The 13,080-nt window shown below is 33.0% G+C and overlaps 1 protein-coding gene across 1 annotated transcript in view; it reads left to right on the forward strand.

Moving 5' to 3' along the window:
• The window catches only part of LOC134725534 (fas-binding factor 1-like), a 51,834-nt gene that overhangs the window by 22,552 nt on the left and 16,202 nt on the right, over window positions 1-13,080 (forward strand). The window contains exons 10-17 of the mRNA XM_063589435.1: window positions 4,432-4,524; window positions 4,953-5,225; window positions 5,484-5,574; window positions 8,517-9,029; window positions 9,396-9,485; window positions 10,899-10,978; window positions 11,377-11,648; window positions 12,204-12,299. Coding sequence (XP_063445505.1) covers window positions 4,432-4,524; window positions 4,953-5,225; window positions 5,484-5,574; window positions 8,517-9,029; window positions 9,396-9,485; window positions 10,899-10,978; window positions 11,377-11,648; window positions 12,204-12,299 — 1,508 coding nt within the window. The remainder of the gene's footprint in view (window positions 1-4,431; window positions 4,525-4,952; window positions 5,226-5,483; window positions 5,575-8,516; window positions 9,030-9,395; window positions 9,486-10,898; window positions 10,979-11,376; window positions 11,649-12,203; window positions 12,300-13,080) is intronic.

Raw genomic sequence — 13,080 nt, forward strand, 5'->3', positions numbered from 1 at the left:
GTAAAGGACGTCAATACCGCTTTAGAGGATTTTCAGACAAAAGTTAATTCATCTATGACATCCACTAGTGAATTACGAAGACGCGTAGTTAATGTCGAAAAGAACGTCCAAGCGAGTAAACGTAAAGTAATGACTTACGCAGCAGCCGCAGTTCAAACATCAGATAAATCTGTATCTGTTGAACCTGTGGATTCTCCGATTAGGTCCGAGACACCTCGCACTTCAACTTTATGTCCGACATCACCTGCACACGATCGAAATCGTGTATCTCAAGAGACAATATCTAATACGGATAATCAAGTTAGAAACATGCCAACTTCATCCAAAACAACGAAAATTCAAGCAAATGACACAAACAGTATTTCGGTACATTTTCCAAGATCAGTATGCAACCCAAAAACTTCGGACTTTAAAGGTTTCACTCGTAAAAGTAGACGTGTTAGTCGTTTCTATATAGGCGGGATCGATAAATCATGTAGTTCTGAAGATAATATGCGATATTTTCTTTCCGAGCGGAGTATACGTGTGACATTTTTAAGATATTTCAATAGACCATCAAAACGTACTGCCGCCGCTCAACTCAATATTGTAGCAGATGATGAACATTTAATAACTCATCCAGAATTTTGGCCCCAAGGAATTTACATGAAACAATGGTTACCGTGGGAGCAATTCGCCAGTGAACATTCTATAAACCCTTCATAATGACTGTTGCTAAAGAAAAACTTAATCTAATGTGTTGGAATTGTAGAGGTGTTTTTTCGTGTATACCGTTCCTAGCTGAAAGTCTTCGAATGTATAATGTAAATGTATGCGCCATATCAGAACATTGGCTACGTACTTTTCAATTACATGTTCTTGATTCGATTGATAAGAATTATATCTCAATTGCAAAAGGGACTGATGAATTTAATCCTGAATTACTCACCTGCAGAGGACGTTCCGGGGTTGCATTACTCATATCAAAAGACATTTATCCGTTTACATCTTTAATTGAGGTTAACAGCGACAGAATTATCGGTATTGAAATAAACATACCAAACAGTGAAAAGTTTTATGTGTTCTCTTTATACTTACCTGCAGTAACTCAACCGTACGAATATTTCCGTAACGAAGTAGATTTGCTGTTCGAACTGTCTTCCGTATACGAAGAATTTGGTTCTGTGATTTTAATGGGGGACTTCAATTCGAAAATAGACGGCCCGAGGTGTAAAATTAAACACGACGAAAGAAGTAAACTTTGTAAAACTTTGATGGCAACTCACAATCTTTGTTCAGTAAATATGGAATTAATGTGTAAAGGTCCTGTTAATACGTTCCAATCTTACGAAGGTGGTCCTTCAACTTGTATTGATCACATCTTAATCAACCGTACAAAATTGCAACAAGTTAAACAAGCTAAGGTTATTGACAATCATTCATTTAGCACGTCCGATCATCACCCAATATTATGTACCTTAGAAACGGAATCTCATCTCCATCATCCACAAGAGACTAGTGACCCAACTGTATCTTGGGAACGCGCACGAAGTACTAACTCTATAGAGGATTACACTTTTGCAGTATCAACAAATCTATGGACGGTAAAATTTCCAAATACAGCCACACCTGATGTGATTGAATCGTACTATTCTTGCATAGTCAATGCTATAAAGAAAGCCGAAAAAGACACTTTACCGTATAAAAAGTTCAATCGCCACTCGAAACCGTATTGGAATCCAAACCTTACAGTTTTACGAGACTCGATGCGTAGTATTCGGAATGAATGGATAAACAATTGTCACTGTCATGATACAAACTGTGAGTTTTTTCAAAAATACAAGTCTTCAAAACGAGAATTTCGTACAGCTTTGAGAAAAGCATTTGACGAATATGAAAGTAATTTAGCAAAAACTATCGAAAGTAACCTTGATATCGATCAGAAAACGGTTTGGACAATCATAAATAATCGAAAAAAGAAATCAAGCGCTTGTAGTGCGTTAGTGAAAGATGGTGTGACTTATACCGATCCTAAAAAGATCAACGATATCTGGCTATCTCATTTCCAAAACGTATTTTCTCCGTCGACATATACCGACCCGAAGCGTGAAACTGAAATTACCGAAAAAGTGTCATCTATTCGCAAAATTGTCAACCGAGATCAGAAGAACATTACATTTAAATTATCAGATGTCAATGAAATTTGTTCAAAACTAAAGAACAACAAAGCGTGTGGCCACGACGGCTTGTTTTATGAGCACATACGGCATGGCGGTAAATTACTTATAAAACACTTACATCACCTCTTCAACTTGTGTATCAAATGTGCGTACATTCCGAACGACTGGAGAAAGAGTATGATAATACTTCTTTATAAAGGTGGAAACAAGCCAAAAACAGATACAAACTCATACAGAGGCATCTCGTTAGTGCCGAGTGTCACAAAGATCTTCGAGAAGATGGTCGACTTGCTACTTACCTTATTGCGTACTGACTTCCCGAATGTCCAACAGGTAGCTTACCAAAAACTCTTGTCTAGTTTAAACGCTTCATTCAATCTTAATGAAGTAACTATTCATCATATAAAAAAGAACGGAACAGTTATAGTTGTTTTATTAGACAGCACTAAAGCATTTGACACAGTACCTCCCGATGGATTACGTATTAAACTCTTTGAATATGGTGCGACCGGAAAATTATGGCTACTATTAGATAACATGTACACAGATTTATCAAGTGCTATTCTGTCTGGTGGAAAACTTTCGAAATGGTTTAAACTAAACCGTGGTGTGCGCCAAGGTAGTGCGTTGTCTGCAAAGTTATATCTGATCTTTATTAACGTTTTGATTAATGAACTTGAATCTAGCAACAAAGGAGCATTCTTATATGACATTAATAGTAGTTCTCCCGTCCAGGCAGATGACATTTCTCTCATTGCCACAAATCACGAATCCGTTCAGAAAATGGTATCAATTTGTGAACAATACAGCGAATCATGGAGCTTCTCCTTTTCACCCACGAAAAGCAAACTGCTTCAATTCGGCAAAAAACTAACAGGTCCAGATATATTCTTATACAACGAACCTATTCTATCAGTTAAAAGTGCAGCACATGTTGGCATTTCACTAGACACTTCAATGAAAACAATGGATCGTACACTGAAAGCGTGTCGAACATTAAGAGCAACCACTGCGTCTGTGATTCGCTCTGGTATTCACCCTGCTGTTCTCAACCCTATAGTATGTGCAAAGATTATTCGCCAAGTATGCTACCCAAAAGCTCTTTACGGATGCGAGATCTGGGGCAAGCTGTCTAAGACAGAAACACTTATGTTAGAACGGACGCATCACTATGTTTGCAAGTTCATTCAAGGATTACCTAGACGGACAAGAACTGATATGTGCCTTTCTCTCATTGGTTGGTTAAACCTAGACAGTTTTATTAATGAACGAAAGTTACTGTTCTTCGGACGAATTTGTAATTTACCACAAAGAGCGATTTCATTTCGTATTCTCGTACGTAAACTTTTTGAACTCAAGTACTTCAATCAAGAGTACACTAACTGTGCATCGGATTTTTCAAAGGACTGTGTGGATATACTCTACAAATACCATTTATCAGACTATTTAACAAAGTTTATGGATAGCGGAAATTTTCCGTCCCAGCGTATATGGAAGCGAATAGTTCACAGATCTATTTTTGAATATGAACTTAACGAATGGCAACAACGTATAAATATAGATAGTGACTTTAACATTTTCAAGAAGATACATAAAGTATTTCAGCCTCATCCTGCATGGACAGTTGCATTAGACTTTCCGTATTTGCGTAAACAGGCAAATTACATAGTATCCCTGTGTTGTCTGGTCCACAATACAAACAGTGATAGTATTTTATGCGACAAATGTGGTAAACTTTTCACCGACCCGTGTATTCACGCAATTTCGTCATGTGACTACTTATCCGACATTCGGGATGAATTCTGGTGCGAGCTTCTATGCTTAAATCCAATAACTTTCAGTGCCTTTCTTGGATCCTTAAATGACGAAGATTTCTGTTACATTTTGCTCTCATGCGAAACCGAATTTGAACTAGACTGTGAGCAGAAAAAACGTTTTCAATTTTTATGTGTCAAATATGTTTACAGATTTTGCAAAACATTTTCTCATTCCTAATTGACAATATGAATTAAGTTCAAAGTAGTTTCAATTATTATTATTACTATTTTTTATTTTTCATTTATGTATTTATTTATTTATTTTTTTTCGATTCAAATTTGTATATATTGTGTTATGCTATTATATTGTATTGATATCACTATCTCTCCTTAGGGAGGCTAATAAAGATATATATATATATAATGCAAATTTTGAGATTGATTTAAAAAGTATGAATTTTGTAAATTATGTTAAAGCTAACTAACTTTAGTTAACACTAATTATATTGTAACAGAACCAAAGAAGAATCTGTATGATAGACCTCCAACTAGGAGTGGAGAGAACAAAAAGGTTGATGAAGAGCCTGAAACAGCAGTATCTAAACAAGGTATTTATCTTATATTTATACTTCTAAAAATAACAAGGTCCAACTTGTTACAAGCAATGGCATAAAAAGAACAAATCAACTTTTTATATAACTTGTAATAGTGTTGATTAAAAATGACTATTTCAGACCCTTATGTTTTCCACATAATAAATTTTACCAATAATGAACAAGGTCCATATAGAATATGATACCAATATCAATTGTACCTGTTACCTAATCTGTATGCTTTGCCCCTGTCAGACACACCACCTGTTGTAGCAAGAAAACCAGGATGGATTAAACAGAAAGTTTTTATGTTAGCTAAAGAACCCATAAACAAATTACAAACTTTTTTTTAAAGTAAAGGAATAGAATTACATGCATATAATATTTTTTTTTTATGATGTTTATTATGAAAGCTAGATATATAAGAATATGTAAATTTGCAGTTGCAGCTAGTAAAAAGAAGGAAGATGCTGGTATATTCAGTGATGATGATGATTTCTTGGGAGGGTTAGGTATAGAAGACAAAGGCTCAGCGCCATCAACAGCTTCTAAACCAAAGCCAGAGATAGAAGATTTTGATAGTGATTCTGAAGAAAAGCCAGCACCACGAATGTTCGACAAGTTACTGGGTAAAGACAGCAGTGCCACCAAACATTTGGAAACAAAAGAAAGAAAGGAATTTGTACTAGATAAGAAATATACACAGCCAGAAGAAGGTAATGTTTCAAACAGCAACTATTGATCAAGTTATTTTTGTAAGAATACTAGTATATACAAATAGGGATTGAATTTTATTGTGATAAGTTGTAATTTTATCTTTAACAGTTTTAAAGAAGTTGAATTTTATTTTAGCATTGAATTAGATGACATTATGGCTTTGTAAATATCTGTTCAAGGTTACATATTATGATTTGACTAGTATCTCACTATAAAAATAATAAAAATAAAATAAAATTGTAAAATGTATTTAACAGAAGATGAAGAAGATTATGCCTTTGGAAGTTACATGCCATCAGCAGGATCAGCTAGTGGGGGTTCAAGACCAGGTTCTCGTAGATCTGTCAGGTATTAAATTACTCTTGAGTTCTTTTTTCTTTGTGTAGTATTTCTCACGGGACATAAAATTGAGAATGGAAATGGGGAATGTATCAAAGAGACAACAACCCGACCATAGAAAAAACAACAGCAGAAGGTCACCAACAGGTCATCAATGTAACGATAAATATACTACTTCAACATGTAGTTCTCACACAGAAATAATTTCAGATGCAAGACTAGTTTTACACATCAATTTTTAATCAATTACTCAATCAATTAAGTTTATTCAAAGTTTATCAAACATAAAAATACTGCAAACCAACTCTGAATTATGACTGTACATTCAAGAGCAATATATTTATATTGGATAAATGGGGTTTATATCATTAAAAAAAAAATGCAAATATAATCTGTGTGAATTTAACAATCATCATATCAATCTTTTTTTGTAAAATAAGTCAACAAAGTAAAAATGTTAAGTCAGCTAGAAGAAGCTAAATAGGGAAAAACAAATATATGTGGAAGTCAGATTGTTTACAGTTATTCAAGATAAGTTATCAGTCGGAAAGCTGACCCCGGTTTGACCCCATTTCTTAAAGCAACAATGGACGTCATGTGATTACCATATATTGGCATTTTTTCACCCAAAAAAGGGAAGCCCGTTTTTTTGAATTTGTAGCTGTTACAATGAATTAAAACTGATTTACTTTTAAGTGAACATTCTTGAGTATATAAGGAATATTTTCATTAACTCAATTATGGATTTAACTCATTTCTTTCTTTCATAATATGTCTTCAAAGTGTAGGTGTTGACCAAAAAATGTGGTCAAAAAAAAATTAAATCGTAATTTTCTTTCTTAACTTCTCGGGAAGCTATGCTGAATTTAAATTATGTTATGTAACATAACTTTGACTATGATATGTCAAATTTGTGCCAGTTGATATGCACAGATACGCAAATGTGCCAGTTAGTTCAAATAAAAAATCTAAGTGTCGATATTTCTGACGAAGCGGGGCCGACGGTAATTCACGAGTTACGTCCCTTTGTTTGACACTATCATGAAAAACTATTGTTATATCAAACACCATATTATGCTGTTATTTACAAGTGGATATTATTAAAAATAATCTCTTATATACATTTTGATACTATAAACATGTGCCAAAAAATAGAGAAACACATTTTATCACTTTTCAGAACTCAGTCCCAGTGAAATAGGCCCTAGATGTGTCCCTATGTGCCATAATAGGGTTAATAATTTAATATTAATTTAATATTCCAAGAGTTAATTTAATATTCATGTTTTGGTAGGTATTTTTATTGCTGCAACCAAATTATTTTAACACAGAAATAAAATGTCTACTCAATTTATACAAGGGGTAGTCTAAATGTTCATGAATAATGGATCAAGACAGTATGAAAATGATAAAAAAAAACAGGAGTTGATTTCCTTTTCATTTCTGACACTTGCAAGTAGGTCCTACCTTTTTCATTTAAACTTAAAAGAGATCATAATGAAAGTATTCTGAATGTAAAATCTTCTGTTCATTGTTTTAAATAAAAGGAAAATTATTTGCAATCTTTGTATGAACAATCTAAATATATCAATAAATGTTATCTCATTGATTTCATGCAAGTTATAGTTTTTGAATTAATGAATGGGCTCAAATTATAAAATAACACACTAAACCAATAAATAAATGGTGCTAATCATGAACTTGAAAATGAATAAGATTAAAATAGACTCAGTAATATTTTTCTTTTTCTATTTGAAAAAAATTACAATTAATAACATTAAAAAAACTATGCATTTTTATATTTATGTGAAAGTATTTCAGAGCAGTTTCTGGGGGCTAAGTGGACAATTATGTTTTAGATCACAAGTCATTTAAGTCACACTTCATGTCAGTATGATAAAGCTTTGAATAAGATTGATTAAAATGATACTCTGAAAGAGATTGTTTGGGCAGCAACCATTTGTTTTCAGGGAGGGGGAACTATGGATTTTTTCCCCCTGACAAGTTGAAAACAATTCTTCTCTTTTCAATTTTAGCATTTCATTAAATGGCAGCTGAGGGTAAAAGAAACATTTTTTTCTCAGGGTAAAACAACAAATTATATTACAATCAATACTCAATAGCCACCAACCCCTACCCCACCAGAAAATCAAATGGTTTGTTGGCTACCTAAGTTCAAATTTAGGACAATACTTTTTCATTTACTTTTGCAGGATTCCTTAAAATCACAAAATGTGTTTTATGTCGGTCATCTAAAGCAGTTAGTGTTGAGCAAAGACAGTATACGATTTACTTACCTTGTTTTAGTTAAGTCATACATTTCACTGACTTAGTCTAAAGAGAATATATTAATCCAGTCAAATATTCACAGCTGATCTCGCCATTACTTTTTCAAACAAACATACTAAATATGTGTACATTGACTGTGTTTAGATGCAAGGTGACATCAATGTGTAAGACCGAAAAACTACAATGTCAAAAAATGTCCTTATTTTGGAATTTAGTTAAAACGGGGTTTCCCAAGGGGTGATAGAACGTTATACTTGATGCTTTTATTTTTATTTTGAAATACGTGTTATTAATTTTTTGTATAGCACATAGTCTTTGTTATTAAATCTATGAAAAAAAGAGAAGAAAATAATTTTAAACGACGATCAACGGCATTACGGGATTGTTAAAAGACGGCCAATTTGACATGTTTGAGAATTTATTCCTGTTGATAATATAATCCATGCTTAACAAATCGAAATAAATATATTACAGACCCTAATGGCTAGTAGGAAACTGAAAAAGGGATAAACTTCCAAATTGGCGCCAAAAAAAAATTCCGCGAAATTAACGCAATTTCAGAATGGCGGGTTTTAATATCAGTTCCATTGTTGTCTTAAGAAAGTAGCAACAACGGTCGTTTCTAAGGGCTTGCTTTCCGACTGTTATTGCACCTTTTGTAGATTTCAAGATGAAGATGATATTTTTGGTTTTGACAAGCCTCCATCTAGAGGCAGATCACCTGCTACCAAGAAACCAGAAGGAATGGAGTGGCTTGACCACATGAGTCCTTCCCCTAGATCTACACCCACCAAAGAAACAGTAGGCAAAGATGAAGCAATCCCCGCTAAAGAGTCCCCAACAAAGGATGCTCCTTCTAAAGAGCCTACTAGTGCCTCAAAATCATCAACACCACCAGGTGCTAAAACTCCGTCAAAAACAATGAACAAACCAAAAGTTGACCCATTTGAATATCTGGGTTTGAAAGATGATGAGGATGATGGCTTTGAATGGATGAAGCCAAAACAGCCTGAAGTTAGACCAGGAACAGGAGAGCAGAGACTTGCCCCAGTTACTCCACCCCAGTCTAAAGTACCAGATCATCTAAAGTTTGAACAGAAACCAGCTGAAATGGATCAGTCACCTGATGATTATCTTGGTCTTGGTGGTGAAGTGGATCTAGATTCAATGTTAAAGTATGTGACTTTGTATTCACTTTGTCTAAATTACAGCGTGAAGAGTAGTTTTGTAAAGTATCACCCATATAATTCATTGTTTTATTTTATAATTTCTTTATTTCCTTCTCAAAATTGTATTATTGATGCCAAATTTATATATTGATTAGAGTCAGACGAGGGAAACTCTTAAACAGCTGTAATAAATGCAATATATAATCTGATAAGAAAAATTTTGATATAATTTTGGGTAGAATTGTATATATGATTAAAAGGATTTATGAGGTATATGGCAATTAGACAGCAACTCAATGACACTAAAAACAAAAGATTTCTTTCCATGACGGTTGCCTTAGTTATTAACGTGTATGTTTCATATTCTAACAGAAAGACTCCAGATTCTCCATTGTTTGGTGGAAGTCGTGTATCAGAATCACAAAGAGATTTATTTTCTACCCCAGCTAAGATAGATCACACGTAAGTATATATAAGAAAGTCAATACATTTTGCAAAGATTAAAAAAGTCTGAAATTTAAAAAAAAAATTAATGAGTTAATGTTAAATATGAAAAACAAAAGACACAACTTTAATATTCAGCTTATTTTTATTATTTATTTCTAATGTTTACAAAAAGACTGTGTATGGTACATAGATATGTTTTTATGCTTAAGATGATTACTCAGTTACAGATAAGTGGAAAAGGGATGTCTTCAAAAATCAGTCATTAAATTAACTGTATTTCAGGAGCAAATATCATGTAAAAGAACGTTCAGTTAAAAAGAAGGTTGTTCAGGGTTTCAGTAAAATGTATGTTCAGTGCATTTTTGCTGTGATATTTAATGTAATGCATTGTTTGTTATGTATTTTATTTAAGTGAATGCATGCATAACAAACATCAAACTTAATTAAGAGTTAACAGTTTTGTGAGTTTTTTGGTTTGATAACTGGGTATTAGCTAAAATTGGTAAGAAAATACACCTTTCTTCTTTTTTTAGCATATATTTTGTACTATTAAAATTTTTGGATTTTGACGAAAGATTAATGTCAGTGACATGATAGATTTGCTCTATCAAATCAAATTTTATGCCAAGTATGGGGACAGTGGCATGTTTAAGGACCATACAATAACAATTTCAAGAGGTTTGTTTTTTTAAAGATGTCTTGTTTCAACTCAGAATGTAAAACCACTTGTCCAAGTGTCAATATCGTTTTTTTTTTACCTCCAACCTGATTGACTGATAAATGCAGGATATCAATTTGAGAGCCTTGGTTGCAATACTTCTAGTTTATTTTGTATAAGTCTTACACAGAAATTTGTTGCTGAAAATCAGATTTATTTTATAAGTGTGTTGGTTTGCTGAATTCATTATCTGCTGTAAGAATAATTTTGCTGGCTGAATTGAGATGTGTTCTAACATATATTGATTCCATTAACTTTTTGATGAGACATGCAAAACTGCTTTTTGTTTTGAATAATAAGAGAGATAATAGAGTCTACCGGTATTTATTAAAAGTTGTGTTTGTTTGAACAAATGCTTTTGACTAAAAAGTTTTTTTTAAATTACATGCAATGAAAAAATAAACTTCATGAAGTTTTTATTTGACACATTCAAAGTAATAAAGATGAATTGTTTCTTTGTGGGGTCCTAAATATAGGGATTTAGAGTTAGTAGTTCAAATCAATAGAAAATTTAGGATTTCATTGGTAATTAATTTCATGGTTTAGGTTAACCATCAAATCTAAAAGTTTACCTGAAAGTAAACGTGTGCTTTTTAAGACACAAGACCAAACAGGAAATAAATAATAATTGATAAAATGTCAGATTGATCACCTTTATATTACTAAAACAGACATAGTTTAATGAGTAAAGATTTATATTTCTTTTGTAGACCAACTTGGGAATCAGGTTCCAGAAGAAAGAATTCAAGATCTGGTAGTGCAGATAGAGGAGCAGACCTTTCATTCCAAAGTAGGGTCTAAATTATTGTTAAACTTAAAATTTAAAAGCTATCACATGGATTACAACAATGATGATAGTTAAACTTTTATACTAACATAATGAATACTATTTTGCTTTTACCTTTACTACTACTAAAAATCGTCTAGATTTATAATTGACAATTTTTAAAAATGCTAATAATTCAGAATTCATTGAGTGCACTTTTCAGAGCATATATTCAATGACAATAACAAACAACATTACAAGAATATTCCTTCTCATGCTGATATAAAAGGCAAATAAAAAACTCATAAATCAAAGTAATAATTATTTATATTGTCATCCTTTTAAAGTTATTAGCATCAAGAAAAACCTTTATTATTTATGAATTTGTGATATGAACATTGAATATGGAATTATGTCTTCAGGACAGTCTTCCATTTCTGACGATGTTAAAATATCTGAACACCCATCAACTCAACTACAGCAAAAGGATATCAGTCAGCATGATTTTCTGTCCAACCAATCAGAATCTACTTTCCAGTCTTCCAAACCAGAGCCTAACTTCCTGTCACATAGACAGGAACCAGATTTTCTGTCCAGTAAACCAGAATCTGAAACAAGAACAACAGATTTCTTTAACTTCAGTATGGCAGATAAACAGAGACAAAAAGAGGCCAGAGCTCAGAGTAGTCCTGAGGTAAATATAGGGAGAAAAGACAAATGTAACAGAATGAAGAACTATTCAAGAATAAAAACTGTTCTTAGACTGAAGTGTTTCCATAGGAACTCAATACATGTACAACTAACAGAAAAATAATGTTTAAAGACAAAATGTCCCCCTTCCTCCCAAAATAAATCGGTAACTTTACAATTTTGAGTGTCCCAATTTTGTGCAAAATAAAAATAAATGTGTAATTATCTATTGAATGACATGATTTTCAAAGAGATATAAAAGTTCAAAGACAGATTTTCAAACTTTCATCTTTAAACTTGTAAAATATATAAGCACTTTTGAATCAAATTTGATTAAATTTGTATGCACTATAATATTGTAACATAAATCTGACTTTCAGTAAAAACTGTTCATTTAAGTTTAGCTTCTTTTTTAAATAGAACAGCTTGCCAGTTGATGCATGTCACTTTATCTTTACCTTTGTTTTATGTATCGCTTCTACTTTGAATTTCTGAAATTTTGATACAGATTTTTTAAAAGAAAAAAATCAATAATCTTTTCTTATACATGTATCTGCAGAAAGGAAGCTATCCATCAGATCAGATGTCACAACAACAGATGCAAGCATTTCTACAACTACAACAACAACAGTATCAACAGATGCTTCAGAATCAGGTAAAAATGATTGGTCATATTTATGTCACACCTGTATAGATCATATGGGAATATTAGACTACTCTTTTTCTGCCTACAAGAGTTGGGGAGTTCATGGATTCAATCTCTTTGTGGGTCAGTTTAAAAGTCTTTCAAAGCAGCTTCTCTGCTTAACACACAGCATTTAAGAGTGAGAGAAAAAAGTCTTATAGTGTCTGGAATAGGTTAATGTGTTTCCCCCATGTTCTATAAATACTTTGCAGTTTGTAAATGTGACTTAGTGGATCAGTCTGGTACTAAGAAGGGTGCATATTCATATCACATTTCTGATATACCGGTACATGTATTATTTGCCACTTGAAGTTATACACCTATTCATCAGCAGCATCATTCAACCTTAGCTCATTCAGAGTTATTGTCGAGCCTGCGACTTTTGCCGCAGAAAGCTCGACATAGGGATAGTGTTCCGGCGGCGGCGGCGGTGTTAGCTCACTTCTTAAAACTTTTATATTTTAGAAGGTGGGAGACCTGGATGCTTCATACTTTGTATACGGATGCCTCATGTTACGAAGTTTCCGTCAGTCACATGTCCTTGACCTCATTTTCATGGTTCAGTGACTACTTGAAAAAAAAGTAAAGATTTTTTGTAATGTTAAATTCTCTCTTATTATAAGTAATATGATAACTATATTTGGTATGTGCATACCTTGCAAGGTCCTCTTGCCCGTCAGACAATTTTCACTTGACCTCGACCTCATTTCATGGATCGGTGAACAAGGTTAAGTTTTGGTGGTCAAGTCCA

The sequence above is a fragment of the Mytilus trossulus genome, chromosome 7, assembly GCF_036588685.1.
Source record: "Mytilus trossulus isolate FHL-02 chromosome 7, PNRI_Mtr1.1.1.hap1, whole genome shotgun sequence".
NCBI classification, from domain to species: Eukaryota; Metazoa; Mollusca; class Bivalvia; order Mytilida; family Mytilidae; genus Mytilus; species Mytilus trossulus.